The 26,070-nt window shown below is 43.6% G+C and overlaps 1 protein-coding gene across 1 annotated transcript in view; it reads left to right on the top strand.

Annotated features, from left to right (window-relative positions):
- Ppp4r1 (protein phosphatase 4 regulatory subunit 1) overlaps window positions 1-16,080 on the top strand; it is a 53,670-nt gene extending 37,590 nt beyond the window's left edge. The window contains exons 12-20 of the mRNA XM_057761478.1: window positions 4,403-4,575; window positions 6,005-6,097; window positions 8,477-8,662; window positions 10,023-10,184; window positions 11,167-11,267; window positions 12,572-12,692; window positions 12,778-12,912; window positions 13,618-13,759; window positions 15,118-16,080. Of these exons, the coding sequence (XP_057617461.1) occupies window positions 4,403-4,575; window positions 6,005-6,097; window positions 8,477-8,662; window positions 10,023-10,184; window positions 11,167-11,267; window positions 12,572-12,692; window positions 12,778-12,912; window positions 13,618-13,759; window positions 15,118-15,281 (1,277 nt within the window). The 3' untranslated portion in view covers window positions 15,282-16,080. The remainder of the gene's footprint in view (window positions 1-4,402; window positions 4,576-6,004; window positions 6,098-8,476; window positions 8,663-10,022; window positions 10,185-11,166; window positions 11,268-12,571; window positions 12,693-12,777; window positions 12,913-13,617; window positions 13,760-15,117) is intronic.
- The last annotated feature ends 9,990 nt before the right edge of the window (window positions 16,081-26,070 follow it).

The following is a 26,070-nucleotide window of genomic DNA, read 5'->3' as shown; positions in this document are numbered from 1 at the left end:
TTTTGTTTGGGGGATTATACATGCATGGCCTATGTCTTCCATTGTGAACAACAGCTTTAGTATTTTAGTGGTTGTTCAGTTCTAAAGATAGCCTCTTATCAAGTGGAAGATGTACCAAGTCCTTAAGAATGGGAAATGGGATGTTACAGAGCCCTCCTTGTTCTGCCTGCTGCAGTCATGGAGCTAGACAGGCAGGACGGTGCTTTCCTGTCCCTTGGTGACTTCTGGGTGTTCACTGAAATGTTTTGAAGTGTAGGCATGATGGCACACCTTTAATCCCAGCATCAGGAGGCAGAGACAGGTAGATCCCTCTGTGAGTTCTAGGCCATCCAGGGAGAACTTGTTCTTAGGAAAAAAATAAAACCAAAATTGTAAATCCCGTAACTGCAGATCTTCAGATCCAATACCGCTTTCTGGATTTTTCCCCTTTGTTCCAAAAACTAAAATTTCTAAAATATAGAGTTGCTCAGTATTGAGAAATCCTCATTTTAATGCAAATAAAGTAAAATCTTAAGTAATCCTTTTAAAACAAAAACCTGTCTTTTGGTTTCTTTGTGGGGAAGATCTCATTCTGTAGCCCAGGTTAGCTTCAAGCTTTGCAGCAATCTTCTTCCTGCCTTATCCTCCTGAGAGCAGGGATTATAGGCATGAGGCACCATACCCAATCCAAAACCTTGTTTAAACTTTGAAAGACCTCAACTGTCCGATAGGTTAGCAGGCATCTTTGTTTGTTTTCATTTATTGTGATTTTTAGAGTTTTCCTGTTGTAATTTTACACCTGAAAAGAATAAAATTTTATTACATCTTTGATCATTAATATTATCTTAGTTTGACTGACTTTTATATCTATCTATATAGATAGTTATTTTTAAAATCAGGTCCCACAAATGACAACATATTATCATATTTGTCTGAGTCTGGCTTATTGTGCATAACATTATTTCTAGTTCTGATCTTAATCTTTAAGACTCACTGCGGCATAGTTCATACCAATAAACGTCATTCTGTGAGATCTGAGAAATCGCCAAATGACTGCTACTACAGTTGAGCTACAGAAAATCCATCCATCTATATCCCCCACCCCCCGCCTTCCTGCGTCTTCAGACAGCTCAGTGATAGAGCACTTCTGAGGGCTGATAAACCAGAATTCTCAGAAGCTTCCCTTCTTCCCTTCCATTCTCCTCATCCCCAGAGGAGAAGAAACTAGGCGTATCCACAGCCAGTGATAGTCAAGTGTGTAATATCTTTATTGCTTTCAGCTTTTTAAAAAAGATGTATTTTATGTGTGAGTACTCTGTGTGCATGTGTGCCTGCACACAGAAGAGGGTACCATGTGGGTGCTGGGAATTAAACTCAGGTCTTCTGGAGAGCAGCCAGTGCTCTTAACAGCTGAGCCATCTCTCCAGCCCCCACCTTTTTGTTCTATTTTAATTTTTGTCTTTTGAGATAGGGTTTCTCTCGGTTCTGGAACTCATTCTGTATAGACCAGGCTGGCCTCGAGCTCAGAGATCACCTGTCTCTCTGCCTCCTGAGTGCTGGGATATAGGCCTGTACCACCACAGCTGAGCTCATTTTTATTCTTCCTCAATCTTAATATTTATGAGAAAGGCTGGCCAGCCAGGCTTCAGATCTGCTCTGGGTCTCTCATTACACTATAGTACCTGTTAGTTTCTGACATGTAGTAGACACTCAACAAATATTAATAGAAATATTTGATGCAGGGTTTCAAGTTTTTCAAAAAATAAAATGATAAACCTTTTAAGTTTCATAATATGTGTTTCTGAAGATGGCTATTATTTGACTTAAAATTACATTGTAGTTAAGAAATTTCATTATAAATATTATATTGTAATTTAACTGATTGTGTTTATAATTCAACTGTGACACCCGGAACAATTTAAATTTGCCATGCAGTGCTTTTAGTTTTTATTGAAATCTGAGAGCATATTGGTTTAATCTATGTTAATTTAAGTAGCTGTTTTCCATTGTATCATAAAATGTTTTGAATTTTTAGAAGTTTGTTCATTAATTTGGGGCTCTTTTTCTTTTCTTTTCTCTTTTCTTTTCTTTTTCCTGGTTCTTTCAAGACGAGGGTTTCTCTGTTTAGCCTTAGCTGTCCTGGAACTCACTCTGTAGACCAGGCTGGCCTCGAACTCAGAGGTCTACCTTCCTATGCCTCTCAAATGCTGGGATTAAAGGTGTGCACCACCACCACCTGGCTTCTTTTTCTTTTCTAAAATGGTGTGTTATAGAGCAGTCATTCCCTTTAATTTGTGAGAAAATACGTGTGTGTGTGTGTGTGTGTGTGTTTTAAGGCAGACCCTTGATCTAGAAACACAGTTCTGAGCAGTTGGGGAGACCAATGCGATGCTGCCTTGTAAACCATCTCTTCCTGACAGTAAGGCCAGCAGGAAAGGAAGCATGCGGCTCCTCCAAGGGAGTTTCCGTGTGCACATCCAGGTCACAGCAGCAGCTGTGTCACTTGCTCCCTTGTTGTCATCCTATAGGAATCGTCATGGGAACAAGACAGCTTCACCCTCCTGTGATCATTGGTGTTCTTATTCCTTCTTTGAGTTTTCGTCATAAGCTTAAACTTTTTCATTAGACTACAGCAGAAGAAGGAAAAACCCTTTTGCTAGCAGTGGACACAATAGCTCTCCAAGGAGTGGTTGACAGGACAGATCCTATGGGGTGAAACACAAAAGATGGTAGAAAGGCCCCCCTTTCTAAGAGATGGCCTGTTGAACTGCAGTCATAACTATCTTGATGGCCTGCAGGTAGGACATGCCGGGATGGAGACATATTCTGATGCTCTTGAGCAGCGATTACAAGGTTAAGATCCTATCGTGTGCACTTCAGTGGCATGGTACGTTTTACACATTGATTTTTGTGTAGTCAGCTTTCAGTTCTCTTCAGCATTAGAAACCTGAAAGACCCCAAAGAGAGCTAACGTGTTTGTAATGATAATTACAGATTACAGCTGAATTTTTGAAAACAGTGAAAATCACCAGACTGTTCAGGAATAAACACCTTTATTGGCTTTATTTAGGTAACGATGGCCCACTGAAACAGAAGTTCCTGGTGTGTCCATGGCCAGGCGCTTAAATGTTTTTAGAGGACACCACCCCCCCACAGTAGAAATATAGTTTATTAAGAGTGAGAGTAGGCTAATGAGCCAGGGACAGCTGAACTCACAAGCCAAGCCTTCTGCCATAAGGCTCATCGCCCTTTCTAGGTCCTTTACGTAGTGCCTGCTTTTCAGGCTTGCTCTGTTTACATGGAGCCCAGTGGGAAAGATGTCCAGTCCTCTGTCCACCTGCTTCTTGGTCTCTCAAAGTTTTTATTTTTTGACAGTTTCTTACATATATTGCGATTATACTGACCTCCATTACTGCCTGCTGTCCCCCTTTCTTTTCCTCTATACCTGGTCTTCCCACATCGTCCCCCAATGACCACACCATGAAAGATGACGACATTCCTTCTTTAGCCCCATTAACAGTTTCTCGGGAGACATCTGTCTATGACGGAACGTTCAGGGTCCCTGCTGTGTTCACAGTCACAATTGCCAGCCATCTGGATGACTGTTTCAGGGCAACCCTTTGGCTCTTCACAAGGGTGCGCCTTAGTGGGGGGGGAGCAGCATAAATGGCCAGATGAAGGCTGAGCGGGCAGCGGTCACTTCTCACAGCACTTTGACCAGACACGAGAGTCTGCATTGATGTCTGCACAAAAGGCAAGAAATTCTAGAAGTGTTGTCACATACAAATGTTATTTTAAGCAGTAAATTTGCATTTGAAATGTCATATTTTATATGTGCAAGAGGAATGTTACTTGAAATAAATGTTAATAATATATGCATATATGCGCATGTATAAATTTCTCATTTATTGGGTGGGGAAGAGAATGCCTTTTTATTAATTTGGATTTTTTGTGTATAAGGAAAGCAATATTGTCAGATTTAATAACTAATGCTTGCTAAGTTTTTAGGCTTTGGGCAAGTAAGACAATATTCTTGGGATCTCAATGTTTGGAACAAACTGTAGTAATTTGAATATCAAAAAGGGACAGTGACGTGGGGTAAAGTCAGTGTTTAAGTGTAACTGCCATTACTTTATGTTGCAGGTTTGTGTCACTGCCTTTCTGCTAGAACAGGTTCATAAGTAGGGCTGGTAGAGAAAAGTATAAACTCTGGAACTGACCTGTGGTGGCCCAGAGGAGCCTCCAGCAGCCAGGCAGCATCGTGCACAATAGTTTTATGCTTCTTCTCTTGAAAGACTGGTGATTGGCCAGCGTAGATTTTTTCAGCTTTCTGCTGGCTGTGTCAGACATACACGTTGCACAGATAACTCGTTTGGGTAGAGAAGGTGTTGCCGTTCCGCTCACTGTTGTCCTTTGCCCACAGCACAGGTGGAAGTGCTGTCGGCTGCACTGCGCGCTTCCAGCCTGGATGCTCACGAAGAGGCCAGCAGTGGGGAGCATCGGAGTGAGCTACAAGATGACCTGGGTGTGAATGAGCTGCCAGACTGTAGCTTAGAGCAAGATGCTGCTATGCCTTTAATCAGCGCTGCTGAGGAGGTAATGAGCTCAGTGGTGTTTACCCAGTGAGGTGTGTGAACACGCAGTCTTGTTGGGGACGGTTGTAACCAGCACTCTAGTTAGTGAGTTCTATTTTGTTCCTCATTTTCTAGCTTTTCCTTTTGTATGAAGTAAAAATAATTATCCTCACCACATCCTGTCCTTGTGACTTTAGTGTCATAGTAAAGGCTCAGAGTCATTCCCAGTCATGTCTATATGACCCTTTTAGGCGAGTGGATGTTAACGTAGCTCACTGCAGTGAAATAGTCTTACTGGAAACAAAGCCCTTTATCAAGAATAATTAACTCTTCCCTTTTCTTTTTGGAGAGGCACTTTGTTTCTGATCGGACCATTTCACTGCAGCAAGCAACACAGTATTCTGAGCAGAAGATCGGGACTTGAGGCCATGTTGCGGAGGGCTGTGGCATTGTCTGGACTCAAGTGTGAGGGTGGGTACTGTTACTAGCATCGTCTTTGCTGCATCCATAGCTGTCCACATGCTCCTACCCTGGTTTCCTACTGCATTTCCTTCAAGCCAGAGTCGCACAGCATCTGTTTCTTCTCCCGTTTATAGACACAGAGAAGGAATGCCACTCGTTGCCAGAATGCAGTGTGCAGCTTAAGTGACAGCCTTCAGGGAAGAGTCCGCAGTGAGGGGGAGAGTGAGTTCTTAGCGCTGCAGTTTATTTCTGCTTTTGTTATGGCAACCGATGCAGTTGGAAATGTACAGTACTTGTGCTTTGTAGAGAACCCCCGATCATGTAGTGGAGATTTGACTGCTGTGATACATACGCATTGTGGAGCAGATTTTGTGTTTGTTTGTGTAGGAGTGTGGCTGGTAAAAGCAGCTCCTTATAAAATGAGTTACTATGAACCATGAGGAGGAATAATAGAAAACTACAGGACACTGTTGGCTGCTAAGAGAGTTGACTGGAAGAACCCTTCTGATATTTTTTAATGAGCTGATTAATTTTTCATTGCTTTTATAATTTTTTAGATTTATTTAATTTGTATGAGTGTTCTGTCTGCTTATGTGTCTGTGTGCCATGTATGTGCCTGGTGCCCACAGAAGTCAGAGGAGGGCATCGGATCTCTGAGAACTGGAGTTTTAGAGGGTTGTGAGCCACCATATGGGTGCTTGGGATTGAATCCAGGTCTTCTTAACCATTGAGCCATCCCTCCAGCCCCATGAACTTTCATTTTTCTGAAACTCATTTTTCTACATTTAACAGCTATTCCACAAGCTTGGTTTAAATAAAGCAGGACTTCTTAGGAGGCCTTAGCATGTTTATAAACCCTTAAATTCTAAAGAATCTCTCTTATCTCTATCTTTTGACTATCATGAGTGGTAAGTACCCAGTCAGAGAGGTTGAGAAGGGAGGACAGTCCTGGGCAGGGCAGTTCTTGAAGTAGATTTTTCTCCTGACAGAATACGGATGCCACTCCTCACTATGTCCATGGAGGTGCGGACATGACCGCCAGTGGTGGCTTCAGCCCTGAAGAGAGGAGATCAAAAGTGCAAGTGAGTGGCAGATGTGTGGTGTGGCGGGATTCTTAGTCCTCCTTCAAAGCTACTTCTGACCCAGTGGATCTTCCTATGTAATGGGTGGTGATCACGGGTGATTGGTAGAAGTAACGCAGAGCATGTGATTTCCCCTCACATCTGCTGAGGCCTGGTGTTTGTAGGGTATCTAAACCAAGGTGTGTGCCCTTTTGTCTTTGGAGATAAATAGTCATCTCATGCTGCTTAGCTATTTTCTCATGTCTAAGCTGCTAAGAATTGCACAGTATAGCTTGACCTAGGAGATTTGAATGTAAACATTTGCCCAAAGCCAATATAAATTATTGATGTTATTATGATTGCATTCCAGTTTTAGAGATTTTATTTGCCTTGTTTTGTTTTTGTTCTTCAGCCAGGGTCTCACTGTGTAGTCTAGGCTATCTTCATCCTTTGGTCCTCATAATGTCACAGACATGTAAATACAGGGTATGCCTTACCTTGTCCTTCATTTCCTTAGTGGAAATGTACTTTGGCAGTCTTCCCATGAGCAGGTCAGAGCCTCCTAGCCTGAGAGCTGCACCCCAGTCTCCCTAGGTGCTGTGGGTCCCTGCAGACCAGTCTCCCAGACCAACTCTCGGCGTGTTGTTTGCCTCGGGGAGGTGTTAGACAGTATATGATCATAGTAATGTTTCTTATTTAAAGTAAAATCATCACGCATCCTGTTTTGAAACACAACTTTTCCTCACCTATATTGTAAAAATATTTTAAAGTCAGTTCATATAGATCATCTCATTCTTTTAGCAAATTTCTTATGTTTGTGTGCAACATAGTTAAAGAGAAAGGCAGTTGATTCTCCTCCACTCATCCATTTTACCTCCGGAGAAGCACCTAATCTTTTACCTCATCTTCCAAAAGTACATTGCACACGCCTTAGCAAGACTGTATGCACGTTTTCCTCATAATCTCCCAACAGATGTGTGCACTCTGGTTTTTTAAATTTCCTAGAAGGAATATGGCTTTTTTTTTTTTTTTTTTTAAGTAGTGGGTTTGTTTTGTTTTGTATTTTGGTTTTTCAAGATAGGGTTTCTCTGTAGCTTTGGTGCCTGTCCTGGAACTAGCTCTTGTAGACCAGGCTGGCCTTAAACTCAGAGATCCGCCTGCCTCTGCCTCCCGAGTGCTGGGATTAAAGGCGTGCGCCACCACCACCCGGCTAAAGTGGCGTTCTTGAGACAGGATCTCACTCTGTAGTTCAGGTTGGCCTCAGACTCAGATCTGCCTGCCTCTGCCTCCTGAGTGCTGGGATTCCAGGTATGCATGGCCAAGTCCAGCTCAGTAAGTTTTACAATTTCCATATAAGGAATGTGGCTTCAACCTTTTGTTCCTTTATTTGAACATAGTTCTAGTACATATAACCCAGGCTGGCTTCAGGCTTGATCCTCCTGAGTTCTGAGATTACAGGCACACAGCATCATGCCCTTGCTTAGAAACACGTTGGCAATCATGTGGTCATGTCGGAAGCTCATGCTTGCTTGTAATGTTTCTTATCAACTTAGCAATTAATTCTGGACTTTAACTTGTTCTAAGTGAATTTATTCATCTGTCTAATAACTTATATATGTGTATATATATGCATATATATGTACATTTGCTTAGTATATGCCCTCTTTTGGGGTGTATGTTTGTGACATGTTGGTATTTGTGTATATGTGTGTGGAGACCACAGGTTGATGGTGGTGTCTTCCGCAGTCAATCCCACCTTATTTTTTTTTTTTAATTTTTAAAATTTTATTTTATGTCTATGGGTCTTTTGCCTTCATGTATATGTGTGCACCATGTGTGTGCCTGGTGCCTGTGAAGGCTGGAAGAGGACACTGGATCCCTTGAATCTGAAGTTACAGGTGTTTGAGGTGTGACGTGGGTGCTGGGATCTGAACCCAGATCCTCTGCAAGAGCAACAAGTACTTTTAATCACTGGGCCATCTCTCCAGCCCCTCAACTTACTATTTTACTTTTTTTTTTTTTTTTTTTTTTTGAGACAAGGTCTTTTGCTGAACCTGGAGCTCACCAATCTGGCTAGACTAATTGGCCAGCAAGTTCCAGGAATGCTATCTCCTTACCCAGCATGCCTGACCCTTTTTAAAAAATTATTTGTTTTATGTGAATTGTGTCTGTGAGGGTGTCAGATTCCCTGGAGCTGGAGTTACAAACACCTGTGAGCTGCCTTGGGGTGCTGGGAATTGTACCAGAGTCCTTGTAAAGAGCAGCCAGTGCTGGTAACCACTGAGACATCTCTCCAGCCCTGCATGTGTGACTCTTTACATTTGTCACATTTATGTCTGACCTCCTGAAAATGTATCTGAATGTTCACAGTGTGCTATGTCATTTCTCTTTCTTGGTTAGGATGTTGTACCACAAGCATTATTAGATCAGTACTTGTCAATGACCGATCCCTCCCGAGCACAGACAGTTGACACTGAGATTGCAAAGCACTGTGCGTACAGCCTGCCGGGTGTGGCCTTGACTCTCGGCAGGCAGAACTGGCACTGCTTGAGAGAGACCTACGAGACCCTGGCGTCAGACATGCAGGTGAGTGAGTGTGGGTCTGGAGGTGGTATAGTGTTGGCTTCCAGAGTCTCAGGAATTGTGTGTCCTAGATGTGTTTGGTGTTACAGGGAACCGTGACTGGGTGCAGCAGCATGAGCTCTCCACAGTCACGTGCTGTAGACCTCAGTGCAGAATCATCCTTGGGACTAAACATCCTGCTTTGATTTCTACACTTAACGTGATATTTTACACCGTAACAGAACTGTAATTAGACCTAAGTTCTGGTGCCTGGGCGCCCAGAGCATTGAAGAGCACATCTCTCAGAGCACATGGGTAAACCCTTGACCTAGGGGTGTATGCACATGTTTTTTTCTAGGCTTTGACTTAATTTCTATGTGCCAAAAATCGGTTCCTCCTGCCTCCTATCCATCCCCAAAAACAAACCAAAAAGCCAGTAACAAAAATCCTGTCCTTTTAGTGCGGTTTATACTTAGAAAGGGACTGGTTTCTGCAGGTAGTAAATGCAGTGATTATAACCATTCATGGCACAAGTGCTGTTGACTCAGCAGGATAGAACCCTCTGTGATCCAGGCCCTTGACGCTTCCTAACCACAGGCCCTGGGCAGGGAACCACAGAGCCCCAGTTTCCATCACGTGAATTCTGCCATCAGCAGTTTTCAGTGTCTGCAGAATTCTAGGATGCCCTTCCATGGCCCTTTCTTTCTGTTCCATCCTCCACAGGGCCCTCTGGCTTGCCTTTCATGTGGTTAGAGTACAGGTTTACCTTGTGTGTGTGTGCATGTGCTACACACATCTTTTATTCTCGTGTTTCTTAAACTGCCAGTTTCGTACAAACAAGTTTTGGGTTTGATCCGAGATAACACAGCAGACTCTGAAGGGGGAAGCATCGTGTGGGGCAACAGGGGAATGCTTAATACAAGTGGACGTCAGCAGATCAGGGATCTAGTGCTCACAGAACTACACAAGTTTATGAGCTGATTCCCAAACACTTTTTAATTATAAGTGAAAGGGAAACTACTTACTAGTACCATAAAGAGATCTGAAATTTTTATCATTCTATTCTGATGTAATTTGTTTTGTTTTGAGACAAGGTCTCACTATGTAGCCCTGGGTGAACTGGAACCAGGCTGGCCTCCAATTCAGAGATCCAACGCCTCTGCCTCCCAAGTGCTGGGATTAAAGACATTTTTTTTTTAAGTGTATCTGTGCATGCACACAGATCAGAGGACACTCTGGATTCAGCTCTCTTCTGCCAAGTGTTGGATCCATAAATCATGCATCTACCTGCTGAGCCATCTCACTGGCCCTGATCTAAGTTTTTGAGATTAATAGCATTAAGCACTTTGTGTTTAAATTTCTAACACAGTTTTTATTTCTACAGTGGAAAGTCCGAAGAACTTTAGCATTCTCCATCCATGAGCTTGCAGTTATTCTTGGAGATCAGTTGACAGCTGCAGATCTGGTTCCAATTTTTAATGGATTTCTAAAAGACCTTGATGAAGTCAGGATAGGTGTTCTTAAACACTTGCATGACTTTCTAAAGGTAACTTTTAAACTCTTTTGCATAAAAATGTACTAAAAGTCTACTCTAAGCCTAAATTCCTTTTTTTTTAATTTTTTGTGCTAGCAATGTTTTTATGTGTTTTTGTTTTTGTTTGTTTTTAAGACAGGGTTTCTCTGTGTGGCCTTGGCTATCCTGGAACTCACTCTGTAGACCAGGCTGATCTCAAACTCAGGTGGTACGCCACCACCACCTGGCCGTTTGTTTCTTACTAAAGAAATGTAACCATTAAGTTTTGTTGGTTGTGGCATGATATACTTTTCCAAATGTGTTCACTTAGGGATAACACGACGTTGACACCTTCCATTAAGTTTGATCACTTTCATGTGCGGTCTACTTGATTTCCTTGAGAATGAGCCATTCTCCACGGTAGTAAGAAACCGGAGAGACAGGCCTTGTTCTGTGACTGTCTTATCCGTAGCCTGTTACTCTAAAGCCATAGAGGAGTCTGATGTGCATATGTGTGAACCACACATATGTTCAGAGCCTGTGGTGGTCAGAAGGTGGGGTCTGATGGTCTGGAACCAGAGTTGCTATCATGTGGCTGCTGGAAACAACGTAGGCCCTTGGCAAGAGCCGAGCGCTCCTACCACTGAGCTTTCTTCTCTCTAGCCCCTAAGACCCACTTTTTAAAACAAGGTCTGGGGAGATGGCTGCTGCACTTGCTGAAAGCCAAAGACCTGAGTCTGTCCTCATGATGGGTTATGGAGATGGACAGATCACAGCAGGTGATTGGACAGCCACCCTAACCAAAAAAGGCAAGTTCAGTGAAAGACAGTCTCAAAAAATGAGCTAGAGCACATGAGGTTAAAATGAGCTAGAGCACATGAGGCTCTCCTGTGGCCTCCACATGTACCTGTACCTGCCTGCACACTTCTTTAGGGGAATTATCATATTCTTCAGTCTAAAATAATGTCTGTGCCTTGTCCTAGCTAAATACAAATGTCTGCTTGTGTCACTTCAGCTTCTTCACATTGATAAGAGGAGAGAGTACCTTTATCAGCTCCAGGAGTTCTTGGTGACAGATAACAGTAGGAATTGGCGCTTTCGCGCTGAACTGGCAGAGTAAGTTCTCACCCTGTTGACTTGCAGGGATAGGTTTGTCTCAACTGTCCCTTTTCATGGTCCTCCTGGCCATATGCCCAAGCTTGTTTAGGTTCTGGCCACCATGGAGTTGGGTATTAATAAATCTACCTGCATCCGTTCCCAGGGCACTGTCTGTGCGCTCTGCCTGTCACTATCACTAGAGCAGCGTTGCCTTTGCTGAGGGTGGGCTGGGATGCCGGTGCCTTTTTCTAGTGTACTGCTCCATCCTCAGCTCCCCGCTGTCCCCTCCACTGGTACCCAGCTTCAGTCTGTGCCTATGTTCAGTCTTGTGCAGGTCTTCAGCTGTAGGATGTTTGCTTGGTATCAAAAGAAGGCCCTTAATTTCAGTGTTTAATTTTATGTACATCAGTGTTTCGTCTTCATGTGTTACCAGTGCACCCCATGTGTGCCAACTGGAGTTACAGGTGGTTGTGAGCTGTCTGGTCACTGACTGCAACTTGAGCTGGGTTTTCTCATTGCCCACCACATTTTATCCTCTTGGGAATTAATGTCAGGAGAGGACTTCTTAATCCCCTTGCCCGTAGCATGCGCCCTGAAGAGCAATGGAGTCCTGTCCTGACCGTGTGGTGGGCTAGTGCTGCTTGCTGCAGCTCTCCACTGAGCTCACTCATGCTTTTCGCTAGTCTCAGACCCTTGTAGCCAGTGATTCTCCACCTTCCTAATGTTGTAGTTCTTTAATATAGATCCTCATGTTGTGGTGATCCCAACCTATAAAATTATCTTTGTTGCTATTTAACTGTAACTTTGCTATTGGTGTGAATTCTAATGTAAATACCTGATATGCAGGATGGTCTTGGGCGACCCGTGAAAAGGGTCAGTCTACCCCTAGAGGTTGAGGTTTGTTGTTCTAAACCAATACAGTAGGAAACCATGCATGATGTCCAGTGAATAGACAAGGAAGTGCTTTGCTCTGTTCCATTCCTAAATGCTTTTAGCTTAATACCCGACACTGGGTAATATGTACAAGAAACTCGCTTGGCATATAATGCTGGTGGCCAGAAGTGGAAACCATCTGGTGCTGCTGTCCCAACATAGAAGAAAAAAGCTCCCCTCCCCAATTCTTGGGGATGTGGCATGCCTCAGACTCACTGCTGTTGAAGTCCCCTTCTGTGTATTCTAGGAGAGCCTAGGGTTGCTCTGCACAGAAGCCTCCTTGATCATAAGAACTTGTCTGGTATCACAAAGTTAAACACAATTAATCTGCTGTCTTATTTTTAAACCTTGGTTGAATTTTAATTCTTTTGTCATTTATATCTTTGTAGACAGCTGATTTTACTTCTAGAATTATATAGTCCCAGAGATGTTTATGATTATTTGCGTCCCATTGCTCTGAATCTGTGTGCAGACAAAGTTTCTTCAGTCCGTTGGATTTCCTACAAGTTGGTATGTTTGAGCTCGTTGGCCTTCCCATCATTGCTGTCTAGTCACAGGACTGATGGGAGCCAGCCTTACCTTATTCTTCCTTTAGGTCAGTGAAATGGTGAAGAAACTCCACACAGCAACACCCCCAACATTTGGAGTAGATCTCATAAATGAGCTGGTAGAGAATTTTGGCAGGTGTCCGAGGTGGTCTGGTCGGCAAGCCTTCGTCTTTGTCTGCCAGGTAAGAAAGGCCTGGGCACAGGCAGTCAGACTCCTCGCAGTCCCTGCTCTCTCGGACCTCCCCCCTTAATCACAACACTGAACTCACTATTTGGCCACCTATCGTGAGGTGCATGCTTCTCAAAGTTAGGCATCTATCTGTCTGGTTCCTCCAGCCAGCTGGCATACCCACATCACCACAACACTCCATACACATCACAGTGCGCACCAGAATGCAGGTTAGAAATAAAGGTATAGACCTGCCATCCTTGGTCTCCGTAATTTAAAACTGCAGCTGAAGCTAGACATGGTGGATGGAACACACTCAGCACTTGGGAAGTAAACGCAGGAGGACTATGATTCCTAATGACCTAAATGTAATGGGGGAAGGTAGCTGAGGGATATAAAGATCAAGTCAAACTGGCAAGAAGCCCTAAAGTTAAAGATAAAAAGAAAGGTTCTGACTGCTTTTACCAACACCAAGGACGGGGCAGCATTCCAAGTAGACACAACCCTCTTTATCCTGACTCAAACATTGTAAACGTACTGAAGCACGATTTGGTACCTTACCTAGCACATACAATATACGTGTACTGTTTGGGTTTCAGTTCCCATGCACCTAAGCATGCACACTAAAATCCATACCCCTTGTCACTCAGAGCTCTGGCCTCTGTGTGATGGTTTAGGTACTAGCCCAACAGCTGAAGCACGTGCTTCTTTCCCCCAGACTGTCATTGAAGATGACTGCCTCCCCATGGACCAGTTTGCTGTGCACCTGATGCCACATCTGCTGACCTTGGCCAATGACAGGGTTCCAAACGTTAGAGTGCTGCTTGCAAAAACCCTGCGACAGACTCTGCTAGAGAAAGGTGGGTGGCGGTGATAGGATAGTTTGGGCAGGAAGGAGGTTCTGGGTCACACCTAAGCAATACAGACCCTGGCAGGAAGATAAGTTGATGGTTTCTGCAGTGTATAGAACACTAACGGTCTTTTAATTAAGATATTGGTATGTGGGCAGAAATTTCGCTAATCCTATGCATATTTTTATAGCTTAAAACTCTAAATTTATTTTTAGTTTATGTGCATTGGTGTTTTGCCTGCATGTATGCCTGTTTGTGTGAAGGTGTCAGATCTTGGAGTTATAGACAGTTCTGAACTGCCAGTGGGTGCTGGAAATTGAACCCGGGACCTCTGGAAGAGTAGCCAGTGTTCTTAACCATGGAGCCCTCTCTCCAGCCCAAAACCTGGTAGTCTAAAGGTTTGGTAATGATGGTGTCTGGGGAGACGGTTCAGTCTGTTCTGCTCTGCAGGCGCGAGGCCTTGCATTTGATTCCAAAAACCTATGTAAAAAGGGGGTGTGGGCATGGGCAGATGCTCAAATGCTTTGAGGTAAAAACTGGAGACCACTGAGGTTCAGTGAGTCTGTCTCAAAATAAGGTGGAATACGATCAAGGAACAACATTTAACTGGCCTCCAAACACGGTGCACTTGTACACGCCCAGACACATTCATACATATGCAAAATTTTTTAATAATTTGAATAATAGGAGGAACCAAACCGGTTCTGCAGGTTAAAGCATTTGCTGCCAAGCCTGAAGACCTGAGTTCAATCCCCCTTACCCACAGGATAAAAGAGCACCAACTCCTCAAGTTGTTCTCTGCCCTCTCCATGTGTCACGGCTTACATAACCACTTGACTGCTAGGCATGCGGATGAGGGTCAAGGAGGTTTGTCTTTTTCCTCCATGCACCAGGCACAAGACACGGGCCCCGCATGTTTGTTTTGTTGGTTTGGGTACTGACTGCATCTCCAGATGCACAGAAAGTTGAGTGTGTAAATTCATGACTGAAGCATGAAAGAAACTTGCAGTGACCTCATACAATGTAAATAAATCAATTCTGCTTTCCATCTTTGCAGTATGTATACATTTTTAAATGACTAAAGAAAATTGGTATTTTTCCAGAAAAGGGTGCATATATAGTTTTCCTTTTCTGGGCATAAGCTTAATTCACTATCAAGAGATTTGTCTATCATAAAAACAATAAATCTTATAATCTTTTGATTCTAGTGGTTTTTCTTTTCCTTGCAACAAATGAGTTGCAGACTATTTGAGTCATGGTTGCTTATACTTGGGAAGAGCTGTATTTATTAGACGGTGAGCTTTTTATACATGACTATACTGCTCCAAAATTGCAAAACTAATCTGTGTACTGCACGTCACTTCCAGAATATTTCCTGGCCTCTGCCAGCTGCCATCAGGAGGCCGTGGAACAGACCATCATGGCCCTGCAGATGGACCGGGACAGTGACGTCAAGTACTTTGCGAGCATCCACCCGTCCAGCACCAAAGTCTCTGAAGATGCAATGAGTACAGCTTCCTCCACATACTGAGACCCAGAATCGCGTGTCCTTCCTGCTTCTACCAGAGCCAGGCATGACTGCCCTGCACCAGTCTGGGACAGCTGTAGGGGCTTTCCTCCTGCCAACTCCCAATACCAGTGGTTTTAAGAGTCAAGAGAAAGTACAGTAAACACTATTATCTTATCTTGACTTAAGGGAAAGTAATTTCTCAGAGGATTATAACTGTCACCAAAGCCTTAACTTGTTACTTCATCTTCCTGACTGAATGACTTGAATTGGCAGAGCATTTTCCCTTCGGAAAGGACGAGGTTCCCAGAGATCTGCTTTGCTTTCTCCTGGTTTTATTTAATGGCTGATAATTGAGATTCTCAAGGCCAGAGGTGGATGTGCACGACGGGAAAGACCTTCAGTATTAGCCTAAGCATTCCTTACAGGTGCGGAGCCTGTTCAGCTCCTTGGCTGCCCTGCCCAGCCCTCAGTGTGAATAGTTCTTGGCATATATAAATGACAAAGGAGATTTTTTTTCTCCTAAGGGCTTGATGTTAACACTAAATAGAATTTTGACTCCTATTGCAGCACATTGCTGTACACATTTACAGAATGTTTGCAGAATCTCTCTCCTGATTTCTTTCATGCTGGTCATGACCTGAAGGAAATTTCTTAGCACGAATATTGTGTCAGGTGTTTTAACTTGATCATGGTCAGCTCTGAGGTGCAACCTTTTCGTCCCATGCTGCACACACCTGTGACCACTCTGGGGCGTGCAGCCTTAATCATGCTGTTAGAACTGTTGTGGTACAAGTTCCAAATAAAATTTATTAATAGGATCTATAAAGAGATATCACCCACTTTGTTTTCTAAATGTCTACAAATAAATGTAATGTGTGACCTGTGTTACTTAGCTAGCATAAGATGAGGAAAGATTAAGACGTTTTCACCTAGCTCAGTAGTCTGTCTGAAATCTGCCAAGCGTTCATCCATCACTCCTTGGCAGACAGCAGCGGCCTAAAGACTAGGGCTGCTGAGATCAGCAACCTTATCCTGAAGCTCCTGAACTAGAGACACCTCCAAGTCTCGATTTACTTATCTAGATGGGAACTAGAAAAACCCTGTTTCCCACAGAGTTGTGTAATTGCATGAGGGCGTGCGAAGGCACTGTGCTGCAATGCAGAGTCTAGTTCCTGCTGTGCGGTCCCAGTGAACTGCTATCAGAAGACATAGATTGCTTCCATGTAAACTCCCACAGACAAGCCTGTGCAATAAAAATGGAAGTGTAGATAAAAAATGCACACTAACACTCATGGGTGGGCCAGGACAGTAATTGCTCTGGGTGTTGGGTCTCACAGACTTCTGAAGACAACACCAGAGCTGTGTTTGGGGAGAGGGTCGTCTCCCTTTAGTTTGCTCTAACTGCAGAAGTTCACGGTCTACAACAGTAATCTACTTTTGCCCCTCAGAACTTCAGTTCTGTAACTGATGTTAGCAGGTGCAGTTTCTGAAGTCAGCCTGCAGCAAGTTAAGACTGCTATGCTAAAAGGTGCACCTTCCTGCTGCTTGATGCCCTCCTGGGGCATCCCTCTAGATGCCAGGCTTCCTTCAGAGCTCAGTGCAGTCACTGAAGACAGGCCGCTGCACTGCTGAGCAGCCGTAACACAGTGCGTACAAAAGCCTTCCTGGTGAATTACTCTCCAGTGAATCCAAACTAAGAAAAAGGATCTTCATGACCAAAACAACTTGAGAAGGAAGTCAAGGCAGGCGCCGTGGAGGAACAGTGCTTACTGGCATGTTCTATACAGCCCAGGACCACTTGCCCAAGGGGCAGCATTACCGACATGGGGCTGAAAAAGTCAAGGAAATGCCCTACATCAATTACGAGGTTCCCCCTTTTCAGGCGACTCCAGTTTGATAAAAAACTAACTTGCATAATTAGCCCTTTGCTGACCCACAAATACATCACTATTCAACCATAACCTTTCCTTTGTCCCCGGTCTGTCACACAGAGGTCCTGTCTTTAAATTTTTCAACACTTTTACTAGTTCAAGATCTCTTGTCCCTTAATTGTGGACTCCTATAAAATAATAAACAACTTATATAATTTCTTATTCCAAAAGGAAAACAGTACACAGTAAGAATCAGATCAGTGTCTGAAATCCTGAGCTCCCAATCTTCGGCGCCCATGAGCTTTGCCCCCACTTCCCTGGCTCTCCCTTCTGCACACACGACTGTCTTAGCAGGCATGCTGTATTCTACACTGCTGCGATCCTTGTTATCCAGCAATGGTCCTGGCTCTGCGACGCGCTGACGTCACTGTGCCTGAGGCTGCCAGTACTAGTAGCCTTTCCTGTTTCTTTAGGACCCTTAGCTTCTCTCCAAGACCCCTTCAATCCTGGAGCCTCCTCTACAACCGAGTCACAGTCCCTTCCCCCTGGCCTCCTGATTCCAGACCTCGGCAGCTCTCTGACTCACCCTCTCACACCCTCAAAACCAGGACCCATTGCTAGGCTGAGCTACCAAACTTTGTGATGCAGCATTGCCTGTCCTGGACCACACCTGTGTGCTGACCCTTAGGAAATACTTCCCAGAGACTTGACCTCAATGATGCTGGGTTTTCCGCCTGAGCTAACCAGCATCATCTGTCTCAGTAGAGCAAATATTTCACTCAGTGGTACTGGTCCCCTGTTAATCACAGCTCATTTCCCAACCCTAGCTGACCAAAACACATACTGTATTCCAAATGTCACACAAACAGCAATAGTCTTTGAAGGACTCTCAAATTTCCCAAGTCAGAACCCCACTCTGCATTTCTCGCAGTATTTACCAAGTTACTACAACAGCTCATTAAGCCAAGCACTTGACCGCTTTTTGCAGACCGAGTTCCTCACAGTCACATCTGCCACAGCAATGCTCCACTTCAGGACCAGCTTCCATCCTGGTTTGATGTGATAAACACTGGGACCAAAAGCAACTTGGGAAGGCAAGGGTATGTTTCATTTGACAGATCATAATTTACCATCAAGGGATGCCAGGACAGGAGCCTGGAGGTAGGAACTGAAGCAGAGTGGAGGAGCACTGCGTACCGGGAACCAGACCGTAGGTGGAGGAGCACTGCGTACCGGGAAGCAGACGGAGGAGCACCGCGTACCGGGAAGCAGACGGTGGAGGAGCACTGCGCACCGGGAAGCAGACGGTGGAGGAGCACTGCGCACCGGGAAGCAGACGGTGGAGGAGCACTGCGTACCGGGAAGCAGACGGTGGAGGAGCACTGCGTACCGGGAAGCAGACGGTGGAGAAGCACTATCTACTGGCTAGCTTCCCAAGGCTTGGACAACTTGCTGCTGCTGCCTTTTTTTATTTTTTTAGCTATGGATCCTGTCCTGGAACTCACCCTGTAGACCAGGCTGGCCTCAAACTCACAGAGATCCGCCTGCCTCTGCCTCCCAAGTGCTGGGATGAAAGGCGAGGCGTGCACCACCACTGCCTGGCTCAGCTTGTTTCTTTTACACACCCAGGGTGGTACTGTCCACAGTGGGCTGGGCATTCCCATACCAGTCATTAATTTTTAGAATAAGGAAGAAAGATGCTTTGCCAGTCTGATGGAGGCGGTCCCTTAGCCGACACCCCCTCTTCCTAGATATATCTAGTGCTGTGTCCAGCTGTCAGACCCAACACAGGAGACGGCTGCTCTGGCTTCCATGCCTTGATCACCGTCAATCCCTGAAGGAAGTCAGGGCAAGAGCAGAACAGGAACTGGAGGAACATTGCTTACTAGCATGCTCCCCCATGACTTACTATAATTCAGGACTACCTGCCCAGGGGTGACAATCCCCTCCCCCATATCAATCACTAATCAAAAAAAATGCCTCACAGCCCCCTGTGATGGAGACAGACCAACCAACCTCAATGGAGGTTACTTTTCCCCTAGTAACTCATCTGTGCCAGGTGGACAACTAACCAGTATACATGTCACCTAATATCAGCTCCTCAGCAATCGACATGGCGAGATGCTCAGGAACGGCCTGCCGGATGCAGGACGCAGTAGGCGCTAAGGGAGAAAACATACAGCTACATCTCCCAGGGGAAAGCCGACAGCAGTTAGTACTTGAAGTAATTTTCTTGATGTAAAAGCGAGTAAGGGATAATGTATTCCCTTGACATTTTATGAACAGTTCAAAATAATACCTTATAGCTACTTGATGCTGTGTAGCCAACCATGGAAGGTCCTTGTTGGACTATGGAGTGGGTGAATGTCCACAAAAAACTCAGTACCTCGCCTCAAAAGGAAGTAACAGTTTATTCTGGAGCCAGATGTGAACATTTGTTCTGGCCCAGGAACAAACTCAGCTTACCCCAAATACCATGTTCCAATGTGGCAACAGTTTCATGAACAGGACAAAGGAAGATCTAAATCATGACCCTTTTCACGTTGTGGAAACATTGGGTGCTTAGTGACTGCAAAACTGAATGGTGTTGTGGCCTCATTATCTCGTAACTGGTTGAAAAGAGTGGTTTGCTGAGAACACTGTGACGTGGGTGGGACATAAGGGCGGGCAAAGAATGGCTCTCAAGGAAACTAAGATCAGCACAAGCCAGTGGGGCTTTGCCCTGCAGCATTTTGCGCCTCTCCCTAGCCACCGAGGTCAGTCATTTAGCCCTGGGATTTAATTCTGCTGCAGCCCCTCTCGCCACTATGGAGAAAACATGATTTCAGACTCAGCTTGGCCACCTCTCCCAGGCCACTTCAGCTGCACCCCTTTCCCCGCCCCCTTAGGAAGTGTTTGCAGCTTCTGACGTCAGCTTTGCTGGCAGTTCCTGTTTGCTTGCAGGGTTGTCTAGGGGAATGGCCACTTACTTGGTGCATGACCTTTGTTCCTGAGGTCTTGGGAGTTAACTGTGGTACTCACACTAGTTTGTTTTAACCCTAGAACTTTACACTAAGAGCTGGCAGGCTTTGTTACAGAATACCTGTATTCATTGGCTCTTTTGGCTACTGCATAGGCAGTGGGCAGCATGGCCCCAGCTCGCCTTACACCTAGCTGCTGAGGTCCTATTCCTCTGGAGGCATCTCAACATTGCCTGCCTGAACCATCAGCCAGGCTCGGCGTATCAGGAACAGATACTGACTGGCTGCACAGGGCAGAGGTGCAGGCCTGGAGTAGGAAGGTTCTGAGAGGTGCTTCCAACCCAAGGGTGTTTCTACACAGGCTTCCACAAGACAGAGCAAAGCAAAGAAGCTCCTGCCAACTCAGTCTTCTGGAAGCAAGTGCGCGCACACAAGACTATGGATGGCTTCTACTGCATTTTACAATCCCCACCTCAGTCCTTGGTAGCTATCCTCAGGCTTTCTGGTCCACACAGACCAGGGCCACTGCGGGTGGAGCTCCCACAGGGACTCTGAGTTTAAAGTGGCTTCCTGAAAACCTACAGAGTGTCTCTTCCCACAAGACTAAATCCTGATTCTAAACTGAGGGTGGGGAGTGGCCCAGCCCTTAGACACCTGCTAGAATTTCATTCTTAGGCAGCAGAGAAAGGTTCTATGTCAACTGCCCCACAGAGAAGGTGAAGAAAGGCAAAGAAGACCTGGGAGCCCATAATCCAAAGTAGGGAGGCAGGGGAGCGAGGCTGCTGGTCTTCTTGGCTCTTGCTTACTAAGATTATCCTGGGATGTTATTGTGCCTTTGAATTAGTGAGGACCTGGTAACTGAGGGGGCAGTGTAAATTCACATCTCAAAATCCTAGTTACTCCAGCAGAGAGCCAGGGGAGTGGGCTAGCAGGATGCATGATAGCAAATGAGTCTGATTCTGGGATCCTGCAGTACACAAAAGAACAGTAAGCATTTACTCTGTGTTCCCGCAAAGTACATCAGTGTTGTTTTAACTTTCGTGTTACCCATGACTGCAGGTATAGACATACCCCACTTGGGTCAGTGTCCACAGAGGCCAGAAGAGGGCGCTGGATCCCTTGGAGCTAGACTTACAGATAGTAGGTAGCTGCCTATGGGTACTGGGAATTGAACCCAGGTTCTCCAGAGGAACAGCTAGTGTTCTTGACCCGAGTCATCTCTCTAGCCCCCCAAATCAGTGTTTCAAAGGCACTGTGCCCAGGTTCATAGCCCACTTGGCAATGATCAGACTGACATGAGCACAATAGGCGGAGACAAATCTATACCCGAGAAAGTACCTGGGGAACAGCAAGTGCCATTCAGTTTCCAAGGACACCACGAACTGCCCGCCTATTCCACTTAGCTCGATGTTAAGCAGTTCTTAGGCCCAGCACCCCTGCAGTGGAGACAACTGACAGTTTAGGAGTTGAGGCGCCACAGCAGGGTGGCCAGATGTAGCAAATCAAAACACAGGCTACTCACTGGAGTCCTATGAACACCCTGAAAACATTCGGTGACTGAGTTTTAGACGTAAGGAAGGGCTCTGTTTTACAAGGGAAAGCCTAAGTGAACAGAAGGAAGCCAAGGGATGGCACACGGCCCACTCTCAGGTACCAGGCTGTCACGGGGTCATGGCTGGCCCCATCCACACGATTTGTAACCACTCTTCTCATCAACTGCCCTTTCCATGTTAAGTCTGACAGCAAGGAGCACTAATGCAAATAATTATTTTTTTTTAATGTCTGTGAGAAATTTAAGATACACAGAGGAAATAGATTCATCGGTCAAAGAAAATGTTAAATTCAAGAAATTCTTAACACAAAATATCCAGGAAATCTGGGAAACCATGAAAAGACCAAACCTAGGGATAACAGGGATAGAAGAAGGAAAAGTCCAATTCAAAGGCAAAGAAAATATATTCAACAAAATCATAGAAGAAAACTTTCCCAACCTCAAGACATGCCTATGAAAATACAAAAAGCTTATAGAACACATAGTGGACAAAAAAAAATATGCCCCAATACCATATATCAAAACTCTCTCTCTCTCTCTCTCTCTCTCTCTCTCTCTCTCTCTCTCTCTCTCTCTCTCTCTCTCACACACACACACACACACACACACAAAAAAAAAAAAAAAAACCAAACCAGAATAAAGGAAAAATATTAAGAGCTGCAGAGAAAAAGGTCAAGTAACATATAAAGGCAGACCTATCAGAATTACACCTGACTTCTCAATGGAAACTCTGAAAGCCAGGAGGTTCTATATAGACATTCTGCAGACACTAAGAGACCACAGATGCCAGCCCAGCTACTATACCCAGCAAAGCTTTTAATCACCATAGATTGAAAATAAGATATTCCATGACAAAACCAGATTTAAACAATACTTATCCATGAATCCAACTCTACAGAAAGTGCTAAAAGAAAAACTTCAACCCAAGGAAGTCAACTACATCCACAAAAACACAGGCAAATGAGCTCACAGCAACAAATCCTAAAGAAGGGAAATGCACACATAATGCCACAAACAACAAAAAACAAAAATAACATAACTAGCAATCATTGGTTATTAATATCCCTTAATATAAATGGACTCAATCCACCTATAAAAAACACAGGCTAATAAACTGGATATGAAAACAGAATCCATCATTCTACAGCATATAAGAAACTTCAAGGGGGCTGGAGAGATGGCTCAGTGGTTAAGAGCATTGCCTGCTCTTCCAAAGGTCCTGAGTTCAATTCCCAGCAACCACATGGTGGCTCACAACCATCTGTAAAGAGGTCTGGCGCCCTCTTCTGGCCTTCAGGCATACACACAGACAGAATATTGCATAAATAAATAAATAAATAAATAAATAAATAAATAAATAAATAAATAAATATTTAAAAAAAAAGAAAGAAACTTCAACCTCAAAGACAGACATTACTCAGAGTAACGGGTTGGGAAAAAAATCCAATCAAATGGACCTAAGAAACAAGCTGGTATAGCTATCCTAATATCTAACAAAATAGGCTTCAAACTAAAACTAGTCAAAAGAGATGAAGTCATTAGTCACAGGAAAAAAAACCATCAAGATGAAGTCTCTCAATTCTGAACATTTATGCCCCAAATAGAAGGGTACCCACATTTGTAAAAGAAGCATTACTAAAGTTTAAATCATACATCAAGCCCCAAACATTAATAGTGGGAGATATCAACACCTCACTCTCACTACTGGACAGGACGGCCAGACAGAAATTTAACGGAGAGGCCGGGCGGTGGTGGCGCACGCCTTTAATTCCAGCACTCGGGAGGCAGAGGCAGGCGGATCTCTGTGAGTTCGAGACCAGCCTGGTCTACAGAGCTAGTTCCAGGACAGGCTCCAAAACCACAGAGAAACCTTGTCTCAAAAAAACAAAAAAAAAAAAAAAAAAAAAAAGAAAGAAATTTAATGGAGAAATAAGGGAGAAATAACAGATGGTATGACTCAAATGGACTTAACAAATATCTATAAAATATTCCACCCAAACACAAAAAATATACCTCTTAGCACCTCATGAAGCCTTCTCTGAAACTGACCACATATTCAGTAACAAAGCAAGCCTCAACAGATTTAAAAAAAACAAAAACAAACAAACAAACAAAACACAAAAACTATAACCCCATGTATCTTATTGGATCACAATGGCTTAAAGTTAGAATTCAACACTAATTCTAGAAACCCTACAAACACATGGAAATTGAACAATGTTCAACTGAATCACCACTGGGTCTAGGAAGAAATAAGCAAGACTTCCTAAATTTTAATGAAAATGACCGCACAACATACCAAAATTTATGGGACACAATGAAAGCAGTGCTAAGAGGAAAGTTTATAGCACTAAATGCCTACATAAAAGCTGGAGAAATCACACAGTAGCAACTTAACAGCTCTAGAACAAAAAGAAGCAGACTTACCCAAGAGGAGTAGACAGCGGGAAATAATCAAATTGAGGGCTGAAATCAATAAAACAATAAAAAGAATCAATGAGACAAAGAGCTGGTTCTTTGAGAAAAATCAAGTAAATTGGCAAACCTTTATCCAAACTAACCAAAAGGCAGAGAGAGAATATATTTATAATGAAAAAGAAGACATAACAACAGACACTGAGGAAATCCAGAGAATTATCAGGTCATACTTCAAAAATCTATACTCCACAAACTGAAAGATTTAAAGGAAATGGACAATTTTCTGGATAGGTATTGCATACCAAAATTAAATCAAGACCAGATAAACAAATAGACATATAACCTATAAAGAAATCATCGAAACAGTCTTCAAAAGCCTCCCAACCAAAAATAAATAAATAAAAAGCCCAGGGTCAGATCAGGCTGAAGGTGGAGGGAGAGGAGGAAAAGAAGTGGGAACTGGGATTGATATGTAAAATTAGAAAAGACAGACAAACCCTTAGCCAAACTAACCAGGCAGAGAGAGAATATCCAAATTAAAATCAGAAATGAAAAGGGAAACATAACAGACACTAAGGAAAACCAAAGAATCATTAGGTAATTCTTCAAAAACCTGTACTCCACAAAGTTGGAAAAGCTAAAGAAATGGACAATTTTCTGGATAGATACCACATACCAAAACGCAATCAAAATAAACAATTTAAATAGACCTGGAACCCCCAAGGAGAAGCAGTCATCGAAAGTCTCCCCTGCCAGTCCCCCAAAAACCAGGACCAGATGATTTCAGCACAGAATTCTATCAGAATTTCAAAGAACTAATATCAATACTCCTCAAACTATTCCACACAATAGAAGCAGAAGAAACATTGCCAAACTCTTTATGAGGCTATAGTTAGCCTGATACCCAAAATCACACAAAGACACAGAAGAAAATTACAGACAAATCTCACTCATGAACATTGATGCAAAAATAATAAAATAGTGGCAAACCTAATCCAAGAACACATCAGAAAAATCATATACCATGATCAAGTAGGCTTCAGCCCAGAGATGTGGGGATAGTACAACATATGAAAATCTGTCAATGTAACCCATCATATAAGCAAACAGAGAGAAAAAAACCACCACATGATCACCTCATTAGATGCAGAAAAAGCCTTTGACGATGATGAAAGTCTTCATGATGAAGGTCTGGGGAGAGATCAGGGATACAAGGAACATTCCTAAACAAAGGAAAGGCAATTTACAGCAAGCTAACAACCAATACCAAACTAAATGGAGAGAAATTCAAAGCAATTCCTCTATAAACAAGGCTGTCCATTCTCTCCATGTCTATTCAATCCTCGAAGCTCTAGCTAGAGTAATAAGACAACAGGAGATCAATGGGACGGGACACAAACTGAAAAGGAAGTCAAACTTTCGCTGTTTGCTGATGATATGACAGTATATATAAGTGACCCCAAAAATTCTACGAGGAAACTCCTACATCTGATAAACATCTTCAGTAATGTGGCAGGATACAAGATTAACTAAAAAAAAAAAAAAAAGTCAGTAGCCCTCCTATATACAGATAATAAAGGGACTAAGAAAGAAATCAGAAAAACATCACCTTTCACAACAGCCACAAACAACATAAAATATCTTGGGGTAATTCTAACTAAACAAGTGAAAGACCTGTTCAACAAGAACTTTAAGTCTTTAAAGAAAGAAATTGAAGAAATCAGAAAATGGAGAGATCTTCCATGCTCGTGGATAGGTAGGATTAACATAGTAAAAATGGCAATTTTACCAAAAACAATCTACAGATTCAATGCAATCCCCATCAAAATCCCAGCACAATTCTTCATAGAACTTGAAAGAACAATACTCAACTTCATATGGAAAAACAAAAAACCCAGGATAGCCAAAACAACCTTGTACAATAAAGGAACTTCTGGAGGCATTACCATCCCTGAGCTCAAACTCTTTATAGAGCTACAGCTTGGTACTGACATAAAAACAGACAAGTG

Source organism: Chionomys nivalis, chromosome 2 (assembly GCF_950005125.1).
Source record: "Chionomys nivalis chromosome 2, mChiNiv1.1, whole genome shotgun sequence".
Lineage (NCBI taxonomy): Eukaryota > Metazoa > Chordata > Mammalia > Rodentia > Cricetidae > Chionomys > Chionomys nivalis.
The sequence above is the reverse complement of the archived record's forward strand: the minus strand, read 5'-3'. Positions and strand labels throughout refer to the sequence as shown.